This window comes from Benincasa hispida, chromosome 7, assembly GCF_009727055.1.
Source record: "Benincasa hispida cultivar B227 chromosome 7, ASM972705v1, whole genome shotgun sequence".
NCBI lineage: Eukaryota > Viridiplantae > Streptophyta > Magnoliopsida > Cucurbitales > Cucurbitaceae > Benincasa > Benincasa hispida.
In genome coordinates this window covers 41,937,750-41,963,815 of record NC_052355.1, presented here as the reverse complement: position 1 = coordinate 41,963,815, position 26,066 = coordinate 41,937,750, and the positions used below count along the sequence as shown (strand labels likewise).

The following is a 26,066-nucleotide window of genomic DNA, read 5'->3' as shown; positions in this document are numbered from 1 at the left end:
TATAGATTGAAATTGAAAAAATGCTAAAGCATAGGATTAAAAGGTATATATATATGTATATTTGTTTAGGGACCGAATGTAATTTAAACTATTTTTTATAATACAAAAGTTCAACTTAATTTCACAATCGTAAGATTGCATGCGACAAAAAGTAAGAAAAGAAAAAAAAATAATGGAAAATTATTTTGTGAAAAAAAAAAAAACATCATCAATGTTAAGAAAACAAAATTCGCACACAACCGACAGGACATGACAGAAGGGTTTTAAAGCAAAACCCTAATATTGAAAGGGGAACAATTGCAAAATATGTAAAATTCCAATTCCATCTCCATTTTTTGTTGCCCGAACCCGGCTGGGCTGGCAATCAGTCATCCTACGCGCGCTTTTTACAGCCCACACTTCGAAGCAAGCGAGCAAGCGAGTAAAGGCTGCGGCAGTCACATAGCCAACCAAAGTGAACTCCGAAACGGCGGAACAAACTCGAAGGCTTTGCTCGGCGCTCGACGATGGCGAATATCGTTGATCAGGATCAACAATGGCTTATCAATTGCTTGTCCGCCACTCTCGACCCCAACCAAGAGGTTCGCTCATTTGCAGAAGCCTCGCTAAATCAGGCATCTCTTCAACCAGGTTCTTGCTTTTGAGTATAATACTCAACTCACTGTTCCTCCTATTGATTCTCTTTTGCTTTTTTCTCCATTGTCGTGTATCTTCCTATATCGAATCGTTTTCCCATATCATCCGAACAGTAGACGAATCACATTTCCACCTCGTTGGCGTAGGTCTATAATTATGTTAGGCAGGATATGTGTATGATATCATATATACGTCTCTAGAACAGTTTAAGGTTTTTTTGGTTCATTTTTATCTTCACCATCTGATCAACTTATTCTACTACTTGGACTTGGTTGTGATTCTTTGCTCATCTTGAAGGTTTTGGGGTTGCATTATCCAAAGTTACTGCCAACAGGGAGCTTCCTGTAGGATTGCGCCAGATATCCTTTGTTGTCATTGCTATTAAGATTCTTCGTTTTTCTGTGTTATTTGCTTCTGGTTTCCTTCTGTGCTCGAAGTTGCTGTTTTAAACACTGCCCTTTGCTCATCTTTAATGTTTTTGGGTTGCATTATTCCACGATTTTTGAGTTGGACTTTAACGCATGTACCTAGCTGCAGTCCTTCTAAAGCAGTTCATCAAGAAACACTGGCAAGAGGGTGATGAATCATTTGAACATCCTGCGGTTTCTAATGACGAGAAGGTATCTGTTTTACACCGTGGCTGCAATTTATAGTTTTCCCACGTCTTCATTTCTTTTTTGTCTGGCCTCATCCAACGCCACTACTTGGATACATCCTTTCAATAATTAAATTCTACATTTCTAATTCAATGTTTTTCTTTTCAGGCAGTCATTCGCAAGCTTCTATTATTAACATTGGATGATTCACATAGAAAAATTTGTACAGCAATTAGTATGGCTGTGGCTTCAATTGCAATATATGATTGGCCGGAGGAATGGCCCGAGCTATTGCCTTACCTCTTAGATTTGATGAATAATCGAATTAATATGAATGGTGGTATGATGTTATGTTTCTGATACTTAATTTCCACTGTAACCTCGTTTTTCCATTTCTTTTGGATTTATATTGATTTATTTTTTCTATCGATTTGATTGAGCGCTCTGAGCAATTTTTATTTTTTGAGATGACAAATTATAAATAATTCATCATCTTGCTCAACACAAATGGTCCAATAGTCAAAGATTATTCTTTGGATTTATATTAGATCATTTGGCAGACCTCAGATCTGTAGTCTTCATTGGATTTATATTGGGGAATTTGGCTTTGGATTGATATTGAATCATTTGGCAGATCTTTGGATATTTATTGGGTCTTTGTTACATGTAGTCTTCATTGAATAAATTTTTGCGTCATATTAAATTTTGTAGTGCATGGTGGTCTAAGGTGCTTGGCTCTACTCTCTGGGGAATTGGACTGTGAAATGATTCCAAGACTAGTACCTGCTCTGTTCCCACACTTGCTTTCAATTGTTTCATCCCCAGAGGTATAAGTGCATTTTCTGAAAAATGAAAATTGCTTTTTTGTGATTACCTTTCACTACTGAGAAAGTTCAACCGTCTCTTAATAGTTTTTTATTTGAATATGGGTTTATGCCTTTTCATATGCCTTAGTCTTTGTGTTAAGCATGAAATTGTGTTTGGATTGATAGAAATTTTTGACAAATTCTTAATGGCATTAAAATAATGATGCTTTGAAATGTAATTGTACGAACGTTCAGGGGGAAATAAAAGCACTGAACTTTTCCTATAATTGCATGAACATGATTGCTTTTATATTTTGTTTCTTTGAAGATGTTGCGCCATTTGGAACTATGCTTTTTTTATTTGGATTTTCTTCTAATCCTTAGCTACAAGGCATCATATCATTGAAAATGTGAATTTGATTTCTTTAACCCTTTTGATTATTGCGATTTTATATTTTATTTCTTAGAAGATGTCGCGCCATTTGGAACTATGATTTTTTTATTTGGATTTTCTTCTAATCCTTAGCTACAAGGCATCATATCATTGAAAATGTGAATTTGATTTCTTCAACCCTTTTGATTATTGCATACTTCATTACTCCTTGGACATTATTTTTAAAATGTTGAGTACTGCAACTTAAAGTTATCTTTTAATGTGAAATTTATTGAAATAGGGCAATCATTTCATATGATGCTCTTACCCGAATATGGACTTCTTGTGCAGATGTATGACAAGTATTTGCGGACGAAGGCCCTGTCAGTTGTTTACTCTTGTATATCCATGTTAGGGGCGATGAGTGGTGTGTATAAGGTACCTTTTGGAAACTTGACTGGTAGAATTGTTTATCAAGATTGTTTGCGAGTGAGCTCATTTCTTTTTATACCCTACTAGGAAGAAACCAGTGCATTGGTAATACCCATGCTAAAACCATGGATGGAACAGTTCTCTATTATATTAGGTCATCCTGTACAATCTGAAGATCCTGATGACTGGAGCATTAGAATGGAGGTTATTTCTTGCCTTTGTTTGTTATATGTCTGCTCTTGGTCAATTGGTGTACAATTAAGTTGTGATTCTTGCAATTGTTTTTTGATTATTAGGTCTTAAAGTGCATGAACCAGTTCTTTCAGAATTTTCCTAGTTTTGCAGAAAATGATGTTACAAGTACGACAGCGTCCTTTTCTACTTCCAGGTCAAATGACTTTTTCAGTTTTCTTGACAGACCTGTTTTTCTAACATATCCTTTACATGGTTGTAGTTATTTTGCAATCAGTGTGGCAGACGTTTGTGTCATCACTCCAAGTATATGTACGATCATCCATTGAAGGTGTAGAAGATCCATATGAAGGAAGCTATGATTCAGATGGGGCTGACAAAAGTCTCGATTCTTTTGTCATCCAGGTTAATTACTAATGATACTTGTAAATTGAATTTGTGCGAGAAACAGTAGATACTTTCAGCTACAACTACAAGAGTGCTTTTGAAGTTCTGTTTTCCTCCCTCGTTTTTTTTTTCACATTTTTAATTTAATAATGGGGCTTAGTGACTTATATGGTAATTGCTATTGAGGGAGAGTGGTGCTTTTTAAATGAAACACTTTTCACTATAAGTACTTTTGGAGAAGGCTCTCTAAAGCACCTCAAATGCTTTTTAAGGCCATTTAGAGTTTTCATTATTACTTTTGACTTTGTAATCGAATAGCATAGAAAATTTAAAAATTACTTTAAATTGGCTTAAAATGCATTTAACCATTCTGAACGCCATGCCAAACTCACTCGTAAGCTTGAAAACAAATTTTTGGTTGGGGAATCAATTGGTTAAGAGTATTGAATTGTACCATTCTTCTCACTGTCAAGAGATTGTTTTTCATGAGGGGTGGTTTTTCATTTTAAAGTCTAAACTCATCTGTGTGATGCCTATAAAAATGTGCATGTGTGATTACTCTATGAAAAATATTCAAACCTGTTGTTGGTTTGAATTCTATACCACAAAACCCCCCCCCCCCCCCCCCCCCCCCCCCCCCCCCCCCCCCCCCCCCCCCCCCCCCCCCCCCCCCCCCCCCCCCCCCCCCCCCCCCCCCCCCCCCCCCCCACCCCCCCCCCCCCCCCCCCCCCCCCCCCCCCCCCCCCCCCCCCCTCCCCCCCCCCCCCCCCCCCCCCCCCCCCCCCAAAAAAAAAAAAAAAAAGGAAATAAATAAAAAGAAATCTCTAGAAAGAATACACAAAAAATGCTCTTGACAGTGAAGAATCCAAAATTCTTTTAGTTTCCCCCCCCCCCCTTTTTTCCCCTTCATTCGTCTTCACATGTATGTTTACGTTCTCTTGGTGCAAATCTATTTATCTTATAACCAAAAGGTTTTTTTTCATGTCTCTTGGATTTTCAGTTGTTCGAATTTCTTTTAACAATAGTTGGAAGTTCAAAACTGGTGAAGGTGCGCCAAATTATTTAATGCATCTAATTGCTTTACATGGAAACCTTCTTTGTCTTCACTTGGTCTAGTTTTGCAGGTTGTGAAGAACAATCTAGGGGAGTTGGTATATTACACAATTGCTTTCCTACAAATTACGGAGCAACAGGTTTTCTTCTACTTTTGCATTGTATTTCTCGGGCAGATAGGGACTGAGTTGAAATTAAATATTGGTATAGATCAATAGTACATCAATGTATTTCTAATTTTGAAATATTGTTATTCTTTTACATTTTGTAATGTATTCTATATGTTGAAAAAACTAATTCCAGATGTATATAAAAATTATATTCTGGGTCATACTTGTTAAAAATTTGAAGTGCTTATCCTAAGTTTGTTGCATATAAATTCTCGATCATAATTTTTTTGGGGTTCTCATTGTTTCACTTTTAACTTGCAAAGCTTGCGACCAAAAGGTCTATGGTTCAAATCTCTCTACCCCTCTTGTACTTAAAAAAAAAAAAAAAGGAAAAAAACTTGGAAAGCTGAACTAAAACATTCTATATATGTGCTTTTGTGGTTTGGGCCCTTTTCTTGTTTGGTTGTTTCCATTTCTTTCGTTTTTTTTTCCTTGATGAAAAATTTCAGTCCTCAATATATGCATGATTTATGCTTAGCATTGAATTTTTATTCTGATGTTTGAAGTCGACAAGATCCAAAATGAGGTACCAAGTGTTTTTTCTGGGGTAAAATGGAATCCTAGTATTAAGGTATATGCTCCTTTTCAAATCTGATTATAAAAGAAAACAGATAATATAACAGGTACTTCTTGTACAACCGTGTCCTTGAGTTTTAAGGATGAGAACAACTTCTTCAACACTGTAGGCCCCTTATTAGGAACTCTCTTTTATTTTCAAGTTATGTGTTTTCCTAGATATAAATATTCTATATACATGCATCTTTTAGTATGGCCTTGTAGACATCCAACTCTGCATGAATTCAGCCTGAACCTTTTCTCATAGAAGTTATTTTTTGTGACTCAGTCTAAACAATACGTGAGGATTTTCATGTTGTTATTATTAAGATTATTATTATTTGATCAGTTCAACAAGTTGTGGGTGTTGGAGATATTTAAACCTCTGAACTATTGGCTAATAGTGTATGCCTATATCAGTTGACCTATGCTTAGGTTGGCATTTTTCATGTTGTTCTTGCTCAACACTTTTAATTTAAAGCTATCTTCATCTAATTACTTTTTACTAGATTCATATGTGGTCAATGGATTCCAATCAATTTGTTGCAGACGAGGATGATGGCATCTTTAGCTGTCGTGTTTCAGGTATGCTTATATTTTTCTTATTGTTCTTGATTTATTGTTAAGTGACTTGATTGAATTTTCCAGCACAAAAAATTTGAATTTTTTATAGTGCAAAAGGAAAGGATTTGAATTTCATATAATTTAAGAATGTTCAAATTATAAGTTGGATCTGATCTAATATATTGCAAATGTATCAATCAAAGTGTTGACTTCATCTTGATGAGAATAGCCCTAATGTTGAAAGCCACATTGGATTTCCGTCCCTTCTAAGGATTAAATTTTGAATGGATTAATACCTTTCTTGCCTAAATAAAACAAATATTTAATAAGAATTGGTAGTTGGAACAATTAACATAATGTAAGAGGGTAAGCCTATAAACCAAGTTACCCTCTCAAATATCCCCACGTATTATATGTCCCTTTACAAAATGCCTGTCACGATAGCAATCAACATTGAGAAATATTACCGGAATTTTCTCTGGAAAGGTGGCACTACACAACAGGGGTCGCATTTTGTTAGATGGGACAAACCAACCAAGCCTCAAGCATAGGGTGGCATTGGGTTACAGAATCTGGTGGATAAAAATAGCGCTCTTCTTGCCAAGTGGATTTGGCAATATTACCAAGAGGATGGCATTTTTTGGAGACAGGTCATCGAAAACGCCAAACATAGGGTGACTCCTTATCCATCTTGGCCTAACATTAACCATCCGGGACACATTAAAGGGCCTGGGCATACTATATTTTTGCACATGAACCCCATTAAAGATAGAGTATCTATCAAAGTTGGCAATGGGATTAATACATCTTTTTGGTGTGATAATTGGCTCAAGAATCCATTCCTCTAGGATGCATACCCACGACTTTACTCTCTATCCAAACAAAAAAATTCCTCCATACGTGATCTACTTTACATGAGACACGGGTGGACCTTATGTTTTATGAAGAATCTCGAGGACGATGAGTCTGATGACTGGATTGACCTTATGGATTGCCTTAATGGTTTCTAGATCTCCACATCAAAGGACACATGGGTGTGGCAACTTGACACCAATGGTGCCTTCTCCACAAAATGCCCCTCCACAGACTTAGGATCAAATTTGCTCACTACTGCCCACCCTTTCCATGGTTTGATTTGGGATGACTTTTACCCCAAAAAGGTCAAATTTTTCCTTTAGGAAATTAGCCTTAACGCCATCAATACATGTGACAAAATCCAAAGAAAATTTCCACATAAGGCACTCTCTCCACATTGTTGCATCATTTGCAAATCAGATTATGAGTCATCTAGCTACCTTCTTATCAACTGTCAATACGCCGACAGATTTTGGATGGAGATATTATCCTCTTTTGACTGGCATACCGCTCTCCCCAATGACATAATCAATCTCCTCTTATATGCTCTCGATGGCCATCCATTCATTAAAGAGAAAAGAATCACATGGATGCACTTGGTTCGTGCCTTTTTATGGATTACATGGAAGGAGAGGAACAACCGCATATTCAACGACAAGGGAAGCTCTTTTGATAGTTTTTTTTTAAAATCAATGTATATCATGCTATGACTGGGTGCAAATGCACATCTTTCTACATATCATACAATCTATCTTCACTATTAACCAATTGGAGGAATCTTTTGTAGCTCCGTTTGGTTTGGCTTCAGCCTTTTTTGTAAATCTAATACATCAATGAAATTTATTTCTTGACCAAAAAAAAAAAAAAAATGGAAAAGAAGAGGGCAAAGTGAAACTAATCTAGTGTGGCCTATACTTCAGTTTGGACTTTCTTGTGGGTTACTCTGACTTAAATTTTTGGGAGATCTCTCACTTTTTGTACTTGCTTTGTAGGATCAAATGTCCAACCCTAAATTAGAAAATTCAATTATTTAGTAGGATTATGTTTCCTATTTGTATTTTTTTTTCTTTCATAAGTTCTCATATATTCTAAAAACAACATATGCATTTCTTCCAGGTGCACTGTTACTCGAAGAAATTGTTGGTAATTGTGGTCTAGATGGAATCAATGCCATCATCGATGCTGCCAAAAATCGCTTCAGTGAGTCACAAAGAGAAAAAGCTTCTGGTTCTTCAGTTTGGTGGAGAGTGAGTAATTTTTTTAAAAGTAATTTATATGTGTGTGTATAAATACATGCCACTGATATCGTCCACATGCAAGCGAAGTGTTGAAAGGTTTTATGAAAATACGATTTGGTTTTCATCATTTTCCCTATCAGCGATGTTAGGTATCCCTGTAATGAATTTTTGGTCTCAATAAGTTTCAGAGCTAGAAAAGTGATTTGTTGCTGAATTTGGTTTATTCCTTATTTTTCATGACTCTAATTGGATTTGGGTTTCTTTCTAAATTGTTGAGTTTTGGTTTGTTCCTTCTGTAATTGGTTCTTTTTTGTCTCTCTTAAGAGCGCCGGTTACTATACATACTCCTAAAGGGAGAATTTTGATGGTAGCTTATATGTTATATGCAACCTTGTTTGTAACTCATAACTTTAATGAAAAGCTGTGATTCATTTACACCAAAAAAAATCAGATTTAGATATTTTGCCAGTTATCAGCATGGCCTTTGTTTAAGTGAACTCTACTTCATACCAGTCTGCACTTTTTTCTTCTGAATGCTAAATTTACCAGTAGTAGGAATATGACATTTTCATGCATCTTAACGACTTCGACTCAGCAATGCTTTTGTTACTCTTTAGAATCTCCTTTATGTATTGTGCTCCAAATGCCTGTTCAAGTGTTTGGCATTTTCCAACAATGAACATACGTTTTTGTCCTTTTTATACAGGCATATTCATTTTCTCTATCCATTATGCTTTCTCATGGAATGAATAATCTTGCTCCTTATAATAAAAGAGTATTTATTGTTTCCTTATACTTTTGCTTGATTTATGGACAGATGAGGGAGGCTATTCTATTTGCTTTAGCATCTTTGGCAGAACAGTTAATTGAAGTAGAGGTTAGAACAATCATAAACGATTTTATTGTGCAGTTCCTGCGTTAGTCATTTTATATAAATACTTTTTAAATTTTATTTTAATTCATGAAATATATATGTGTGTGTATATATATTTGATAAGGAACACTCATATATATTTCATCAAAAGGTGGAAGAACAACTAAGGGCAAGGGGTTGAGAAGACCCCTCCCCAAGGAACTAATGAAGGAGAGCCTTCCAATTGTTAGATATCATCAAAAGACTATAATTACAAAAAAGATTGGTATAGTTAGTACACCGCCAAGAGGCCGTATGTTGAACAAGAGCCCAAAAGGAACCAAAAGAAGCATACTTATCTTAAAAAATGCGACTATTTCTTTCATTCCATAAACACATCAAGAGAGACCGTGTTGCATATCTCCAAAGAAATTTCCCTTTTCCACCAAAGGCGTGGCTATCCAAGCCTTCAAGCAACCAATTCTCAATTTTGTAGGGGAGGCAACCCACCAAACCAAAAGTACTGATCAAAAGGGACCAGCCCTTAGTTTCAAACTCACAATGAAGGAAAAGATGGTCCAAGCTCTCCTCACTTTTCAAACAAAGGCAGAAGATGGAGGGGGACAAGTAGATTTTTGAGCTTTTTCTGGAGTTTGTCATGAGTATTTAGGCTTCTATAAACGAGAGACCGAAGGAAGAATTTAACTTTTTTGGAAATTTTAAGCTTCCAAATGAGCTTCACCAAAGGTAAGGTGAAGGAGGGGGACCTCTTAACAATGTTGAGAAAAGTGGCTTTGCTTGTGATATTCCCAGAGGCATCAATCTTCCACCTAATAGAATCATGACAATCCTGAAGAGCCCAAGAATTAAGAGTTTGAAGAATAGCGATCATTTCGCCAACCTCCCTATAAAAAAAATGTCTTCTAAGGTCCAAATCCCAAGCTTGTCTAGTGTCACACCAGCAGTCTGCAATCACAGCATCTTTTTCTAAAGAAATAGAGAAGATGTCAGGAAACTTTTGAGCAAGAGGCTGGGGATCACACCACTTTTCCAACCAAAATCTTATCATTTTACCATCACCCACCACAAACTCAGCAAAGTTAAAAAAACTGCTCTTTATGATTTAAAATGTCAGCCCATAATCGACCACCTATCTAGGAATTAATTTCCTACGAGTTTCTTGGACACCCAAATGTTATAGGGTCAGGCGGGTTGTCCCGTGATATTCATATAAAATGTCTGGCCTATAATCTTGAATTTCTGCCCTTCTTAGGCGGTTTTGAAGTCCAACCAAACTCCACGATGCCATAAATAGCGCCTATTATACGTCTCCAAAGAGCGTTTTTCTCGTGACAAAACCTCCACAACCATTTCATGAGGAGGGCAGTATTCTTTTGGCAGAGGGAGCCAATCCCAAGGCCCCCGTAGATGGTAGGAAGAGAGACCCAATTCCATTTTTACAAGATGGGAAGCTGATTTGGAAGATCCACCACCCCAAACAAAGTCTAATAATCTTCTCCAAATGGTTGATGGTGCTGACAGGGGCTTGCAAATGGGAAAAGAAATAGCACAGGAGGTTATTGAGGACGGACTGAGCCAAGGTCAACCTGCCTCCTTTAGAGAGGGATATACCCCTCCATTTGTCCACCTTCAATTTGAACTTCTCCTCAATAGAGTTCCAAACTTCCTTAGCGTTATGTCTTCCACCAATGGGAAAACCCAAGTACATAAACGGGAAAGTCTCTGTTTTGCACCCAAAAGTAACAGCAAGAAGATTCATATCCTCACTATCCACATTAATGCCAATGAGAGCGGTTTTAGAAGTATTAAGAGATACCCCAAACCCAGGAGAAAAAGATTGACAACAGTCCACCAAGCCACTAATTCATGAAAATATTTTGTTCTTGGAGTTTTGTATTCTGTGTGGAACTGTGATAGGATTTGACTAGTAAGCGTCCAATTGAATTCACATTACGAGGGGGGATGATACGTGGTTTTTGCGATTAGTTTTAGTTTGCATGTAGGATATCGTAGGTACAAAAAGGGTGGGATGGGAATTTACTTGGTTGTTGTGTCAATTGACTTATCTAAATACTTGTTAAATTTTAAACATTATAATTTTACAGCCTTCTGGAGTGACAAGAGTTGGTCTGGAAAGTTTTCTCGAGGAAGTAATGACTGAAGACATGTCTATAGGTAATTTTGCTTGCCTACATCATTTTCAATTGCTAAATTTTTGCAAACAAGTTATTGCATCAACTTTTTATTTTTGTTTTTTTTTTTTTTTTGTAGGTCCTCATGAATGTCCCCTCCTTTATGCTCGTATATTCACGTCAGTTGCCAAGTTCTCCTCTATGGTACCATATGCAGCTTTCTTACGTTTGAATCATATTCGTTTTTGCTCCTCCTCCCCACTTGCCTCACAATAGCATTTCTATATTGGCAGATTAGGCGTGACCTAATTCATCAGTTCCTTCATGAAGCTGTGAAGGCTCTTGGCACGGATGTGTAAGTGTGTCTAGATTTGTTGTATTTTTTAACTGGTCAATTGTGAAATAATCTCTATTGTATCAATATCCTTTTGGCAGGCCACCTCCTGTGAAAGTTGGTGCCTGCAGGGCACTTTCTGAGCTCCTACCTGAAGAAAACAAAGAAGTCATTGGGTCTGAAATGATGTTTTTGTTTTCATCACTTGGAAATCTTCTCAATGGGGTACTTGGTTATGGAAATCAAGGAGACTAATTTTTTTTTTTTTTTTTTTAAATACAGTATATCAATTAATGGATTTTCAGAAAATCAGTAATTTTTTCCATCAATGTAATAGATTAATTTTCTCAAAAAATATCCATTGAATGTTATCATTTTGCTTTGGTAGGCATCAGAGGAAACTTTGCACCTGGTACTTGACACCCTGCAAGCTGCAGTTAAGGCTGGTAAGTTTAATTGAAAGAGCTTAAAGCCTGGCTAAGCTGATTCATGAATTTTATCAACATTTATGGAATTTTTGTATCTTGTCGATTATCTGTTTTTGGGTTTTCATCAATTATTCCTGTAGGTGGTGAATTGTCCGCTTCAATAGAGCCCATTCTTTCTCCTGTGATTCTTAAAATGTGGGAATCACATGTCTCTGATCCTTTTATCAGCATTGATTTAATTGAGGTTCTTGAGGTAATGGCAAAATATTTTTTTTATCGATGTTGTTGCTTCTGGTTTAAATGGAGTTTTGATCTTGTGTCAGTTTCTTCTTTTTCGATTTCAAGTGCAATCATTTAGAAAGAAATTATAGAAACGAGTGTCCAGTACTGAATATGAAGGTTTTATATATATATATATATATATATATATATATATATATATATATATAATTTTTTTATTTTTAATTTTTTTAAAGTGGAAACAATTTTATTTTTTTTAAAAGGAAACAAGTCTCTTTATTCATTAAGAAAATGAAGTGAGACTAATGCTCAAATTACAAGGAAATCAAAAGGATCAGCAGGTGCACCCGGGCATCTCAACTAGGTCGACACCCCCTTAGCACCCATCATCACATCCGAACGCTAGAAAATCCTCTAAATTAAAGCAATACAAAGGGATACAATTCTAAAAGCGAGAAAGAAAAAACGGGCTGGAAAATTAAGGGAGATAAAGAAAAAACACAGCCTTGAGAACTAAAATTTCTATGAAGCTTGAACTTCAGAATGCCAAAGAAAGAAATGAATGCCAATTTAGACTAATTTCCTGACTAGAGTATGTTGCAAAGGAGCTTGAGAGGGAGCACCAAAGAGAGGCTTTCAACTTGGCTGCTTCATATCTTGAGAACCATGGAGTTTCCTTGTCTTGGAAGACTCTTTGATTCTGCTCAAACCACAATTCAGCTAACACAGCCTTTACGACATTGACCCATAGAATTTGATGAGTTTTCTTGAGAACCGGACCTATCAACAGCTGTTGTACATTTAGTCTAAAATCTGCTCCGAAGGCCCAACTTAAGTTAAAGACATTGAAGAGCGAAAACTAGCAGCTTTGTGCATAAAGGCAGTCGAAAAAAAGGTGCTGGAGGTCTTCCCAATCCTTTTTACACAAAGCACATCTATTGGGAGAGATGTAGTGGGAGACAAGCTTCTTTTGCAGCACGCTTGAGCAGTTTAGGGCTCCAAAAACCATTATCCAAAGGACTATATTTATTCTCCTCAAACTTTTGAATTTCCAAAGAGCTCGACTTAGGAGGGGATCAATTCAAGGGGCTTTGCAAAGATACTTGGTTAAGGATTTAACCGAGAAAAATCCATTGGATTCCAAAGACCAAACCTTTAAGTCAGGGCGATCTTGCACCTTTAGGTGAGAGATGAGACTTAACAAATCTTGAAATTCAGTAATCTCTTCATCTTTCAAAAGTCTTCTAAAAGAAATGCTCCAAGAGTTGGTGCTGTGATCCCAATGCTCCGACACATAACCGTTTGGTTGAGTGGACAATCTGAATAAGCTAGAGAATCTGGACATTATGGGGGGATTGCCTAGCCAAGCATCTAACCAGAAAGCAATTTTAAGTCCATTGCCTAATACAAAAACCGACAGATTTTCCACTTTCAACCAAGCCTTTGACATGCTGACCCAGGGGGCTTCTAAGCCTACTCCCTGCCTTACCGGATGTGTGACTCCCAAATCTGTTACTGCCATGAATACTTGTGACCACTCTGTACCAAAGGGAGGAGCCTTCATGCTGGAATCTCCAGCCCCATTTTGCTAAAAGAGCCAGATTTTTCTCTTTCAAGTCTCCCAAACCAAGGCCTCCTTCTTCTTGAGATTTAGTCTCATGTTCCCATTTGGCTAAATGATTTAGTTTCCCCCCTTTGTGGCCTTCTCAAAAGAAATTCCTCAAAATTTTTTCTAGGATGGATAACACTTTTTTTGGTATCAAGAAGGAAGACATATAGTAAGTGGGGAGGTTTGAAAGAACTAACTTACAAAGAGTTGCTCTTCCTCCTCTTGAAATGTTGTATCTTCTCCATTTGTCAAGAGTGCCATGAAGTTTATCAATAACTGGCTGTCAGAAAACTGTCTTTTTTGGATAACCCCCCAATCGAAGACCGAGATAGACTAGGGGAAGTTGTTCAGCTTTACAATTGAACTTGGCTGCCATCTTATTCAGCATGTCTAAGTCTATTTACACCACATAGAGATGATTTCTCCCAATTAATTTTCTGACCAGAGCACCATTCAAAAAGATCAAGGGTGGCCCGAAGAGAATCTAGCATGGCATCATCATATTTGCAAAAGATAAGAGTATCATCAGCAAATTGCAGAATTGAAACATGGACTTTGTCCTTTCCTATCAAGAAGCCTTCAAAACTTCCTTTCTCATGTAACCGGTTGATTAAGGCATTTAACACTTCTTCCACAAGGATGAAAAGGAAAGGAGAAAGGGGGTCTCCTTGCCTAATTCTTCTAGTTGCAACTACCCTCCCACGAGGCCTTCCATTGATGAAAATGGAGAACTTTGGATTGGTGATGCAACCCATTATCTAGGAGATCCATTTTGAGTTGAAATTCTTACCATATAGTACCTTTTCTAGGAAGGACCAGTCCACTCTATCAAAGGCTTTCTCCAAATCAAGCTTTAGAATCCAACTTTTCTTCTCTTTCGAACTATAATCCTCAACTGCTTCATTTGCTATTAGGATGGGGTCTAGGATCTGTCTTCCCTCAATAAAGGTACTTTGAGTAGGGGCTACTATGCTTGGCATATTCTTTTTTGTCTTTCAGCTAAAACTTTTGCAATTATTTTATACAAGAGGGTTGTGAGGCTGATTGGTCTGAAATCTTTGACTTTCACAGCATCGGACTTTTTTGGAATTAGGCAAATAAAGTTCTCTTTAATACAAGAATTGAGTTTACTATTGCTATAGAAATCATCAAACAATTTTGTAAGGTTATCTTTCAGATGAGACCAAAATTGGATGAAGAATTCTGGTGTGAAGCCATCCGATCCTGGTGCCTTGTTTCTTCCCAACCCTTTCACTGCCAGCTTGATTTCTAGTGCAGAAAATCTTACCACAAGCTGCTCATTTTGGCTTCTTGAGACTCTAGACCAGTCAAGGTTAAAGGGAATGGCCCGAGGACCATCACTTTTTGAGTACAATGAGGAGTAGAAGCCCAAAATGAGGTCTTCAATGTCTCGGGTGGATCTGGTTGGAAGATCTTGGTCATTGAGCAATTCTGCAATAAGATTTTTCCTTTTTCTAGCCGAAAGGAATCTATGGAAGAAAGAGGTATTCTCGTCTCTTTCTTTTAACCACTTTAACTTACATTTTTGAATGAGACTTCTTTCTTCTTGTTGATATAAGGCCAGTAGGTCTGCTTTCAAGGAAAAGGATGCCTTTTCAACCTTGTTTTGTGAAAAAACCTCATCTGTCAGTGAACCTTTTCTTTGAATTTCATTTAGTAAGCTTTCCTCCTTTGACTTCATCTCTTTCCCATATCCATGAAACCATTTCTTAAGAGCTGATTTAGTTTTTCTCAAGTTTATGGAGAGAGCAAAGCCTGCCCAATGATGCTTTTCCCCCTTCCTTAGAGTTTTTTCAATCAATTTGCAGCACTCCTTATTGCTCAACCAACTGTTACAAAAACGAAACGGTGAGGGCCCCCACTCAAATGCTCCTGCTTCTAAGGTAAGAGGAAAGTGATCTGACATGGTTCTAGCTTGTCTTGCAACCCTTGAATTATCAAAAACATCTTCCCAAGTGCTTGTAACAAGAAAACGGTCTAGGAGAGATTTGGAAACAACATCTCCTTCTCTAGACCATGTGAATTGACCATTTGAGAGTGGAATTTCCAGCAGATTGTTTAACCTGATGAACTTGTTGAAGTTATTCATATCCCTCGTTGCTCTTCCTATTGGGTATCTCTCATGTCTTCTTCGAATGCTGTTGAAATCCCCACCAATACACCAGGGATCATCAAATTTCTCAGTCAGGGAGGATAATTCAGCCCACAGTCTTCCCCTTTCTCGGTAATCACAAGGGCCATAGACATTTGTAATCCAGCAAAGCTTTTTGTTTATTGTTTGACACTTGATTGAAAGAGAGAATTCATCTTTAGAGATGCTGGAAACTAGAATTTTGCTTTCATCCCACATTGTGAGTAATCCACCCGATTTTCCTTTAGCTTCAACCAAGGCCCACCCTACCTCTTTTGAGCTCCAAAGGCATTTGATAAAGGAGCCCTAAAAACTGTCTTTTTTTGTTTCTTGAACAAGGCTGATAATCGGATTGACTTTTTTCAGAAATCTTTGCAGAAGCAGTCTTTTTGAAGAATCCTCTAAGCCTCTGTGTTCCAAGTAACTATCTTCAGTCAGGACCACTGAGGATTCTTAAATTCTTCCCCCTTTGATCAGGCCAAGACGAAGTCACACTCTATTATGATGGAGTGTAAGGACTGTGGAACATCTGACATTTTTAGAGGGGGGATGAGGAGGTTGTTTTCACTAACCTGTGTAGGATCGTCTGGAAGAAGGAAAAGCTGACTCAGGGAGTAATCAAGGTCCACTTGGCAATCTTCTAGGTCCTTGTTGTCCTCAACATCTTTAAGGTCCGGCTCCTCATTGCTCACACTAGCCAACAAATCATCTTTCGAGTCTTGTGAGATTGGAGAAGGAGATATAAACTTGTTACAGCTGGGATCTTGACCTTCTGGGGAGGATTTCTCACTTCGGATGCAGTGTAAAAAAGGTAGGAGCATAGAACTCTCCCTACCTAGGCCTGAGGTTTGAGGATTTGCTTTGAGGTTAGCACAACTTACTTCAAGAAGATCCGGGTTGGAGATGGTTGACCATGGATTTTGAAAGGTCATGTGTTTTCTGATAAAATGTCTGGGAAAAGGCCGAAGCCCATACGACTTTCTTTTTGCTGTAGTGAAGGACTTGAATGACTTGTTCCTTTTTAAATTTTGGAGCCGTTTGTGGGAGATTGGATTAGTAACCGAGGCCTCCCCCTTCTTCGTGAGATTAACTTGGACACCAAACTTCCTGGTCTTGATCAGACTCTCTCTCTTCCTGGTCTCTTTTCCATCAACAAAAACTCCTGGACTTTTGGAGAATTTAATTTTGCAGTTGGAGGGGAGGAAATTTAAATTTGGACTTAATGGTTCACATGAAATGCCCTCATCTCTCATAACTTCATTCAGGCGAATTAAATCAATGGGATTTGTAAAGTCGGACACAAATAATTCACCTCTGACCTTGTTTGGAGGGTTGGATGAAAAAATATCACCAAAATTCAAATAGATGGAGCCCTTTCTTTCATCTGAGACTTCTATTGTTGCTGGGACAAAACCGCAAAGATTCTCCTTGACTTTGATTTTGGTTTCTAAGACATTGATCAAATTTAGTGTATCCATTGCTATGCTCTTTAAACCACCAAAGTATTTCCCGATTGGAGGTTTGCTTGCACTAGTAGACAAGGGGTAAGTTCTTAATTGAAATCCAGCCACCATATCCTTTGGCGTACAATGGCCTGCCATGGATGGATTTGTTCCATCTTTCGAACTTCAGGTGGAAGGAGCCAAACTTCTGCCATTTGCCTGGGTTTTCAATCAGCTCATCCAAAGAGTCTCGTTCCATTGCCACCAGAGCATTTTCTGCAAATAAAGGATTGATAATAACATTAGATTGGAAGTGGACTTTGAGTATTTTACTAATATCGAGCCAATTGTCAAACTCAGAGGCGTGAGACCATAAGTTGTTAAAGTCAGGTTGGAGCACATCGGAATGCTTGATAACCCATTGGTGATGCCTACTCTGTTTTCTGACCAACGAAACAAGGGATCTCGGGTTCCTTGAGGATCTTTGTGGCTGTTTGAAAGGGGGGTTATCTGAATGAGAGATGTTCAAGGGTGACCTGCCAACTTTTGAAGGGGGGAGGGTGGTCTCAGAAGGAAGAATATAGGACGAGGAATCCTTGAGGCAGCCGCTGACCATATTGTTGAACTCTTGCCAGCCAGAAGTACCATCACCAAAAGGGATGTGGATGTTTTTCCTTCCACCCGTTGAGGGCCAGACCGCACATTCCACAAACCAACCTCTGTTGTCTCGGAATTTTGATAGGCGGATGATACTCTTATCTACTCTTTCCTTAAAAGGAAAAATTCAAATGATGGACCATACAACAATCTCTTCAGGCTACCATCTAACCATTGCACGATTGACGTTGAGAAAAGAACTTTTTGCCCTTTTTCCATATCTTCTATGAAAAAACCGTTGCTCACTCTCCACATACATAAGAAATGAACACCAATTTTGCAACTCTTCACCTCCATGAGTTCTGAGGCTGACCGTTATCTGAATGGCACTGAAGAAATGTGGGTGAGGGGAGGCAAATCCGACTGGTTGGAAGTTTCAGCTGGGGAGGAAGGTCAGAATCGGTGAGAAGGAGGATGCGAGGGGGGAAAGAAGAAACAATTTTATTGATGGATGAAATAAAGGAGTAAAAACTCTGAACTCTTAGGGCTAATGGTGCATTACAAAAGAGCTCTCCAATTGGAGACTGTTGAATGAAAAGTTGGTGAGGTTTACACCAAAAGAAAGTTATATTATGAAAGATTAGTTTCAGCTTAATTATAATTCGAAGCAGATTAAAAGCAAATCAAAAGTGTTTCTATCTTTCTACATTTTAAGATCCTGTTAGATATAACATATATATACACACACATATACATACATAATATTTTGTTTGGGGGNCATACTGGGTCATCCTATATCTTATGGTCAGGTATTCAGGGCATACTGCAACTTGTAGAGAATTATGAAATTTTTTGAACTTCAATTTTCCATGGTTGTGTTTTATGTAAATATACCCACATTTTAAACCATGTTTCAACTTTCTACATGTTTGCTGACTACTTTCTTACCCTGCCATAAATTTCCTACAGGCAATAAAAAATTCTCCTGGTTGTATCCGCCCGTTAGCTTCACGAATTTTGCCATATTTAGTGCCTATACTAAACAAAGTATGGTTCTCCACTGTTTTCTGAGAACATTTTTTTAAAGAAAAGGAGAACTCCCTTGTAGGGAATTGGATTTTGGTTGACTGTTAATGCTTACTGGTGGTTTTCTTATTGCCTCTTGACTATCAGCCCCAACATCAGCCAGATGGGTTAGTCCCTGGATCATTAGATCTGTTGACAATGCTTTTGAAGGCAAGATAAACTTCTTGCTTTTTGTTCGTTCTTTCCACTTTCCAGCCTTACGTATTTGTAAGACTCAAACCAATTTCTCTAACTATAGTTTGTAATGGCATACCCAGAATGCTCCAATAGATGTTGTGAAAGCAGCGTATGATGCTTGTTTTGATGGTGTTGTCAGGATAATCCTTCAAACTGATGATCATAGTGAATTGCAGGTTTTCTACTTACAACTCTTTTTCTATTAAGATTTTGCCCTATTTACATCACAAATAAATTATTATCATTACTGGTTATCAGAATGCTACGGAATCTCTAGCAGCTTTTGTAGCAGGGGGGAAGCAAGAAATTCTTACTTGGGGTTCTGGATTTACTATGAAAAATTTGCTTGCTGCAGCTTCGAGGTGATCAACTAGTTTTCATTTTGCTTCTTTTTCAAATATGTCATACTAGTACATTCGTGAGGATTATTCAAGGAGTTAGGGTGTGGATCGTTTTCTTATAAGAAACAATTTCATTGATGTATGAAATTACAAAAGGTAAGAGGGAAGAAGCCCCAGGCCATGGAGTTACAAAAGACAATCTCCAATTGGTAAGAAGTGAAACAAAACTATAAGAATGGAATAAGTTAGACAATTTATACCAAGAGATAGCAATGAAGATGATGTGGTCTAAAAAAATGGTCGAAATGTTGAGCTTTTTCGTTGAAGATCCGGCTATTTCGTTCATTCCACACCGACCAGAGGAGGGCTCTGATGAGCTGCAACCAGAGGAGGCTCTTTCTACCTTTGAAAGGATGGCACTAGTCCTGATCCCTAATAGTAGGGTGAGAGTCATGAGATAAGAAACAGTGATATATGCAAGTTCTCCTAGTTCCGATCCATAGTACGGTTGAAAAAAGAATACAATGTCGCTCCTTAAGGGTGATCTTAAGATCCCAAGTACTAGAAACAACATGAAACACAAAGATAAAAATGCATTTCAATATCAAGAGAAATGGTAATATTGAATATCCTTTGAGGTCCCGTTGTATTGATTTCATATGTTAACCTTGTTTGTGCAATGTCCTCAACTCCCACAATAACAATAGTACATGACCCATGGCCAAAATTGATGCTCTGATGCCAATCGTTAGCTACTCAAACACAAGAAAACACAAAGATAACACAAAGATTGAAATATATTGCAATATCAAGAGAAATTACAATATTTAATAGTCTTTCGAGAGGGTTATCTATTTTTCAAGTCCCACGATGGACAATCCACCAAATAATCCCCCTCCGGAAACTCCCAACTCCCTCGGTTTATAACTAAGCCACCTCTAACTCGTTACGATATGTTCCTACTACTACCATATTAATATTACCAATATATCCCTACTAGTACTACTCTCACAGGTGATACACTATTTCATTTCCCTTTTTTTTGCTCCTATATTGAAGTACCTATGGAATGTCTTATTTCTGTATTTTTTATTTATTTATTTTTTCTTTACTAGTAGAATCTTTTCGTGCAATCGCTTGCCAGCAAATAAAATAATATATAATCTGTCTGTGGAAAAACTTTGTGATTTCAACAAAACTGAAAGGAACGAAAGGAAATTTGTATGGCCTCATTGTTCTGTTTTATTTTATTTCATTTCATTTATATTTGAAGATAAATGTAAACTTGTCATTGATGAGGAATTACGTACAAAAGACTCCCTCTTTTAAGTCATCTGGCTTTATCTCAAGTAATTGGATCTTACCTCACGTTCTTAATGTAAACCTTGTGCATTATTGTCATAAAATAGTTCTATTAACACCTCTTAAACCATACGTCCATCTTCCATCTTCAAGAGAAGGTAGAAATTGAATATGTTTAGCCTCGTTGGCCCCATTTTAAGTTGTTTTTCATTGAAAGTATGCTTGCTGGAACTATAAGGATAAACTTCTGATGGATGCATCCAAGTCCAATTGCAGGCTTTTAGACCCTAAGATGGAAAGTTCTGGATCATTCTTCGTTGGAAGTCTTATCCTGCAATTGATATTGCATCTTCCATCACAAATGGCCCAACATCTTCCTGACCTGGTTGCTGCACTAGTTAGGCGAATGCAATCTGTTCAAATATCTGGAGTGCGAAGCTCGTTGATTCTTATTTTTGCTCGACTGGTAATTTTTCCTTGAGATTCAAAGAAAGTTTAGTCAGTTTTCTTTTCCCTTTATACTTTTCTGATAATTAGTTGGTCGATATGTGATGTTCTCACATTTTCTAAATATTATCAATAGCCTTAAACGAACTTTATGATTTTAATCATCTTTGGGAATTTTAATGTTTTGAAGCAAGTTTTTATTCCTGTTAAAATTTACCCGGCATTCAATCTAAGAGCATTCTAATAAATTGAAAAATATTGCAACTGTAAACAGCCAGTGGTATGAATGCATCATTTTATTTCAAAGTTCTCTTTTTGGTTTTATATTGATGTAGCTTATATGTTTTGCTGATCAGTTAATCACATATTTTTCAATTTAAAAATTCAGGTTCACATGAGTGCCCCTAATATTCAACAGCTTATCGATTTGCTAGTTTCAATACCTGCTGAAGGCAATGATAATTCATTTGTTTATTTGATGTCGGAATGGACAAAGTTGCAAGGTTTGCCTTTCTGCTTCTGCTCTTAAAATAGTAGGAAATTTGTCTGAAATTGCAAGTTTCTGTCCATTCATTTATGACGAGCCTGTTATTCTTGTATTATCCTAACTTTTTATTTTCTGCATATCGAAGCTGACATGTCCATTTAATATTGCTTGCCATTCTTCAACTTTCCGTAGTTTTTGGTACCTAACTTCTTGTCTGCATGGTCTTAATCAACCATATTGCATAAAATCTGTCACCTGAGTTGTACAAAATGAGATTTGATCCACTAATGCGTAATACTTCTAGCTGAATCAAATGTCAGATATATAGATACTTTTTTGTTTAGAAATCATTTATCTAATTTATTTTTTATTCTTTTCTAGATGATTGCGTAAAATATTATCCCACCTAGTACATGTGTATTACTTAAAATATATCAGAATTTGGATACCTACGGAACAGATAATTTGTTTCTTATCCACGCCAAATGGTTGCAGTTGAGATTCAGGGTGCTTATCAAATAAAAGTTACTACTACTGCATTGGCCCTGTTGCTGTCAACACAAAGCCCTCACTTAGCACAAATTAGTGTTCAAGGACAAATTACTAAGGTTTGGTTGTGCATTTGTTGTTAGGCTGTTGAATCGTTATTTTGACTTAAATAAATAATTTACTCTCTTCCACATGAAGCTTTCTGCAGGGATAATTACTCGATCAAAAGGAAAATTAGCTCCGGATCAGTGGACAGTAATTCCACTTCCAGCGAAGGTAATTGGATACCTGAAATCATATTAAATTCTGATATTGATTATTGGGTGGTTGTTGCATGTCAGAAGTGGTGATACTGGTATGATGCTTGCGAACATATTTTCTGGTTTACTATTAATCTAGAACTGATTTCTCTTGATAAAAACAACGAAGGCTTCATTAACATGAAAGAGCACAAGAGGTCATACGAGTATACATTGTGACAGGTCATGGTTCCCCAAAATACTTGGATCCCAAAATTTGGCTTCACATGGTCCCTAATAAAATACCCCTTGTCACTGTGGGGATTCAAATTTGTGCATGGCCACTGCTCCTGGCATAGATGGTCGGGATATCAATCTGTGTGAGAACATTTTTCTAGTGATTTGAAGTCATCTCAAGTTTACCACTCCCAACCACTTAAAGAAATAGGGAGGGGCAGCCCCACTTCCATTTGACTATACTCTCTAATACAACATCTATTAGGTAGGTTCCCATCTCAAAATCAATTACCAATGAATGAAGCGATCCGTGTATCTTATAGATTGTGAGGTCTCTTGATTTTTCAATAGGGGATCCTTAACATATCCCTCAAGATTCACCACTTTTTTTTGGACCGAGTACCCGTCTAGCAATGTGAGATCTTCAACACTAGCAATCATGACAAATTAATCAAGGAAAAGTTATAGTTTGGGATGTTGGAAGCAATTGATTTAGGGTCGATCTGCCCTCCTTTTGAAAATTGGGGTGGGGGGTGGGGAATGGATTAGATGAACCTGAACAGAATGCCTTCCTCAACTTCCTTCCCCTCATCGTATAGCAGCGTTATAACAGGTTGGGCACACTCCCGTTAGAAGATTTTTAGATATTGCCAGATTCCAAACATTTTGATCTGTGTTTCCTCCTTTCGTCAAATATTATTTGGATGGAAGTATGTTATCCTTTCAGGCTCAGCAAAAATTAAGAGCTTATTTTATATTTTCCTTCAATTTTGATGATTGCAGATATTATCATTGTTGGCTGATGCACTAATTGAACTCCAAGAACAAGTTTCGGTTGATGATCAGGTACAAATCTTAGCATTCTTCCTCTGTTCAAATTATCACGGTGAACTTTGACAATTGGAAATTCATTTGCAGGATAGCGAATGGGAGGATGCTGAGGCAGATGACATTTCAAATGATGAAAACCTGCTTCATTCGGTCAATGCTACATCTGTAGGTAGACATACCCATGAATATCTTCAGGTGATGGCAAAAGTATACGATGGGGTATGTTCAAAACATAATGAGTTTCATCTTTTCAGAATTTTTTTATTGTGTACTTCTAGTTTGGTTTGGTTACTATTATTATCATTTCAATTGATTTTAATATTATGAGTTTATTTATCATGCTCTTATATATGTTCAGGAAGGTGATGAGTATGAAGATGACCTACTTACTGTTTCTGATCCTCTTAATCAGGTATCAAATCCATAGTCTATATGTCAACGTAATGTAGTAAAAGATTATGATTATCTTTTCTGCAGCTTCAGTTCTTTTTCCTCAAACTTCTGCAGATTAATTTGGCAAAATATCTGGTGGACTTCTTTATGAACTTGTATCAGAATGACAGACAGAACTTTGATAATCTCTTCAAGGTTTTCTTTAGATAAGTCAAGCAGTTTGGAGCTTTTTACAGTAGTTGTTCTGCTTTGGATTTTTAATTGAACACAATATTTTGCCCTTGCTACTGCAGAGTCTGTCCCAATCTCAACAGAATGCTATTCGGGTGGTACTAAGTCGCTGAGTATATTACCACCACTGCTGAATTTTTCGGGTGGTTAATTGCTATCCAATGCTAACTGCGAGAATCAGTTTTTCATTTCCTCTTGATGGTACACCCCCCCTCCGGGGGTTCTTTTATTGTTTATGGTCGTGGTTGCAGAGGGAGGAGAGGGGGAGGACTTCCGTGTGAATGACAGACTCATCAGTTTGGTTATTTTTGTAAGTCTCCTTCATGTAAGTTAAGCAGTCAAAAGCATCCACTGAAAAGAACTAGTTTTACTGCTTTCGTTTGTTTTACTGACGTTATTGAAAAGTTATTTTTTTACCCCACTATTGTAGCGTCTGTTCCAACCTTGTAAAAAGGCTGTTGTGGTAGTCACCGTGGAGGAGTTTGTGATCATTCAGGTGTGTCGTTGGCTTCTAATTGGTGCTCAAATTCCAGCTGTCGGTTTTTCAGTTTCCCTCCTTGCTGGTATCCCCTCGCCCCAATTCCTAAGGGGCAAAATAGCAAAAAAAAAAAGAAAAAAAAAATCATCGAGTGTTGTGTATTAGGTTTTTTCTGGAGTATTTGATCATTATTTTTTAGATGTTTTATTGATGTTACTTGTTTTAGTTTCATAGGTTTGCCTTGAAAGTTATTTGTATTATTATTAGTGCATAGTTAGCTCATGCTTTCTAGATGAAGATATACGTAACTACTACAAACTCGCTATATGTAAAAAAGAGGGGGAAAAAAAAAAAAAGGTTCCGCTGCTGATTGAATATTTGAGGATATTTGTGTTCATTATGACTTGGTTATTGACAAGGGTTGCTCGAACTCAGTTGGATTTCTTACTAGCAAGTGAATGAGATAAACAGGGGATAGTCTTTGAGTCAAATCTAAGGAAATCGATCCAAGCTGGAGATAAGGTAGTTGCATGGGCTTTATCTTGTATTAGGCACAAACAAGAACATTAAGCATGAAAGCTAGAAGCTTTGACGCTTCTAGGAAGCTTGTATAAGGGAGTACGATTGAAGCGGATTAAGCCTTAAGGATCAGCCAATTATGAAGACTTCTTCAGCAATATTTACTCTTAGAATCTAGATTAAATTAAAAGTATAATTCTAAATTTTTGGGTTTGTTTATTTGGTCATAAAGTGTAATTTTTAAACTTTTAGATTTGTGTCTATTTCATCTTAGAAAGTATAAAAATAGGTCTTTATTTCTTCAATTTTGTGTTGAAGAGGTCCATACAATTTCAATGTGTCTAGTAGATTCTTTAACCATATTTGATGTTTTTTAAAATTCGAATGGTCTCGACTCAATATTGAAAGTTTAAGGTTCTATGTAATAGAATTTAGTTTTATATTTAATTGATTAATTAATTTTTAAAAAATTTGAAATATGCAAAATCGAAGGTTTGAGGATCTATCATACATTTTAAAAGTTTAGACCTATCAAACATTTTTTAAAGTTAAAATACCTTTTAAAACAAACTTGTAATTTAATTTAGAATCTAAATTGGTAATCAATATATATTAAAACTTAGTGGATAAAGTCATTGCTTGATAGTCTCTTGTTTCTATCTCATCATCTAAAATAGATTTTTTAGACTAACATTAACAAGAGAAATTACAACATAACCTTGATGGGAGAATCTTACCTGAAAAAACTCTTTCCAAAATGAAGAAAGACTATGAGAGGATGGCAAAGTCGCAAAAATATAAGTAGCTTTGTTCGTCGGTCAAGGACATGACAAAATGTCTAGGCATTAACATACTTGCCTATAAAAATAATATCTTTTACAAAAACTATAATGTGAGATAAGGAGGAATTCACCCCATTAATGAGATTGATAAACTTTCAGCAAATTAGAATTGGATCACCTTATTCTTGATTGATCGTTATCAGACCCTCGAAGATGACCTCAGCTAAAGTTGTTTTTAATTTGTGTAAACTTGTTTGCAGGGGCACCCACGTGTAGGTAAGAGAGGTGAGAAATCGAGAGTGCTGTGGAACTGGTAGGAAAGGTGAGAGATCGAGAGCTTGTTTTCCATAGGGCTACAAGGA

General features: G+C 37.0%; 1 protein-coding gene across 4 annotated transcripts; it reads left to right on the top strand.

Moving 5' to 3' along the window:
• The first annotated feature begins 271 nt into the window (after positions 1 to 271).
• LOC120081395 (importin-9) lies at positions 272 to 24,837 on the top strand. 4 transcript variants are annotated; one of them, XR_005482803.1, is made up of 34 exons: positions 274 to 630; positions 934 to 995; positions 1,164 to 1,256; positions 1,401 to 1,572; positions 1,944 to 2,059; positions 2,763 to 2,849; positions 2,931 to 3,047; positions 3,140 to 3,203; positions 3,298 to 3,440; positions 4,423 to 4,470; positions 4,547 to 4,615; positions 5,710 to 5,785; positions 7,736 to 7,866; positions 8,675 to 8,734; positions 10,837 to 10,906; positions 11,003 to 11,067; positions 11,157 to 11,218; positions 11,299 to 11,422; positions 11,586 to 11,643; positions 11,766 to 11,878; positions 18,635 to 18,712; positions 18,839 to 18,901; positions 19,009 to 19,104; positions 19,187 to 19,290; positions 20,848 to 21,037; positions 21,407 to 21,521; positions 22,001 to 22,113; positions 22,193 to 22,270; positions 23,254 to 23,316; positions 23,389 to 23,520; positions 23,660 to 23,713; positions 23,809 to 23,889; positions 23,988 to 24,250; positions 24,356 to 24,837. XR_005482803.1 is itself a non-coding variant. In XM_039036229.1 (33 exons), exons 1-33 carry the CDS (start codon positions 507 to 509, stop codon positions 24,036 to 24,038), a joined length of 3,072 nt encoding a protein of 1,023 aa, XP_038892157.1. In that variant the 3' UTR covers positions 24,039 to 24,837. The 4 variants fall into 4 exon arrangements, 1 of the variants encoding a protein (XP_038892157.1); XR_005482804.1 differs by having other exon boundaries at positions 507 to 630; positions 23,988 to 24,235; XM_039036229.1 differs by having other exon boundaries at positions 507 to 630; positions 23,988 to 24,837.
• The last annotated feature ends 1,229 nt before the right edge of the window (positions 24,838 to 26,066 follow it).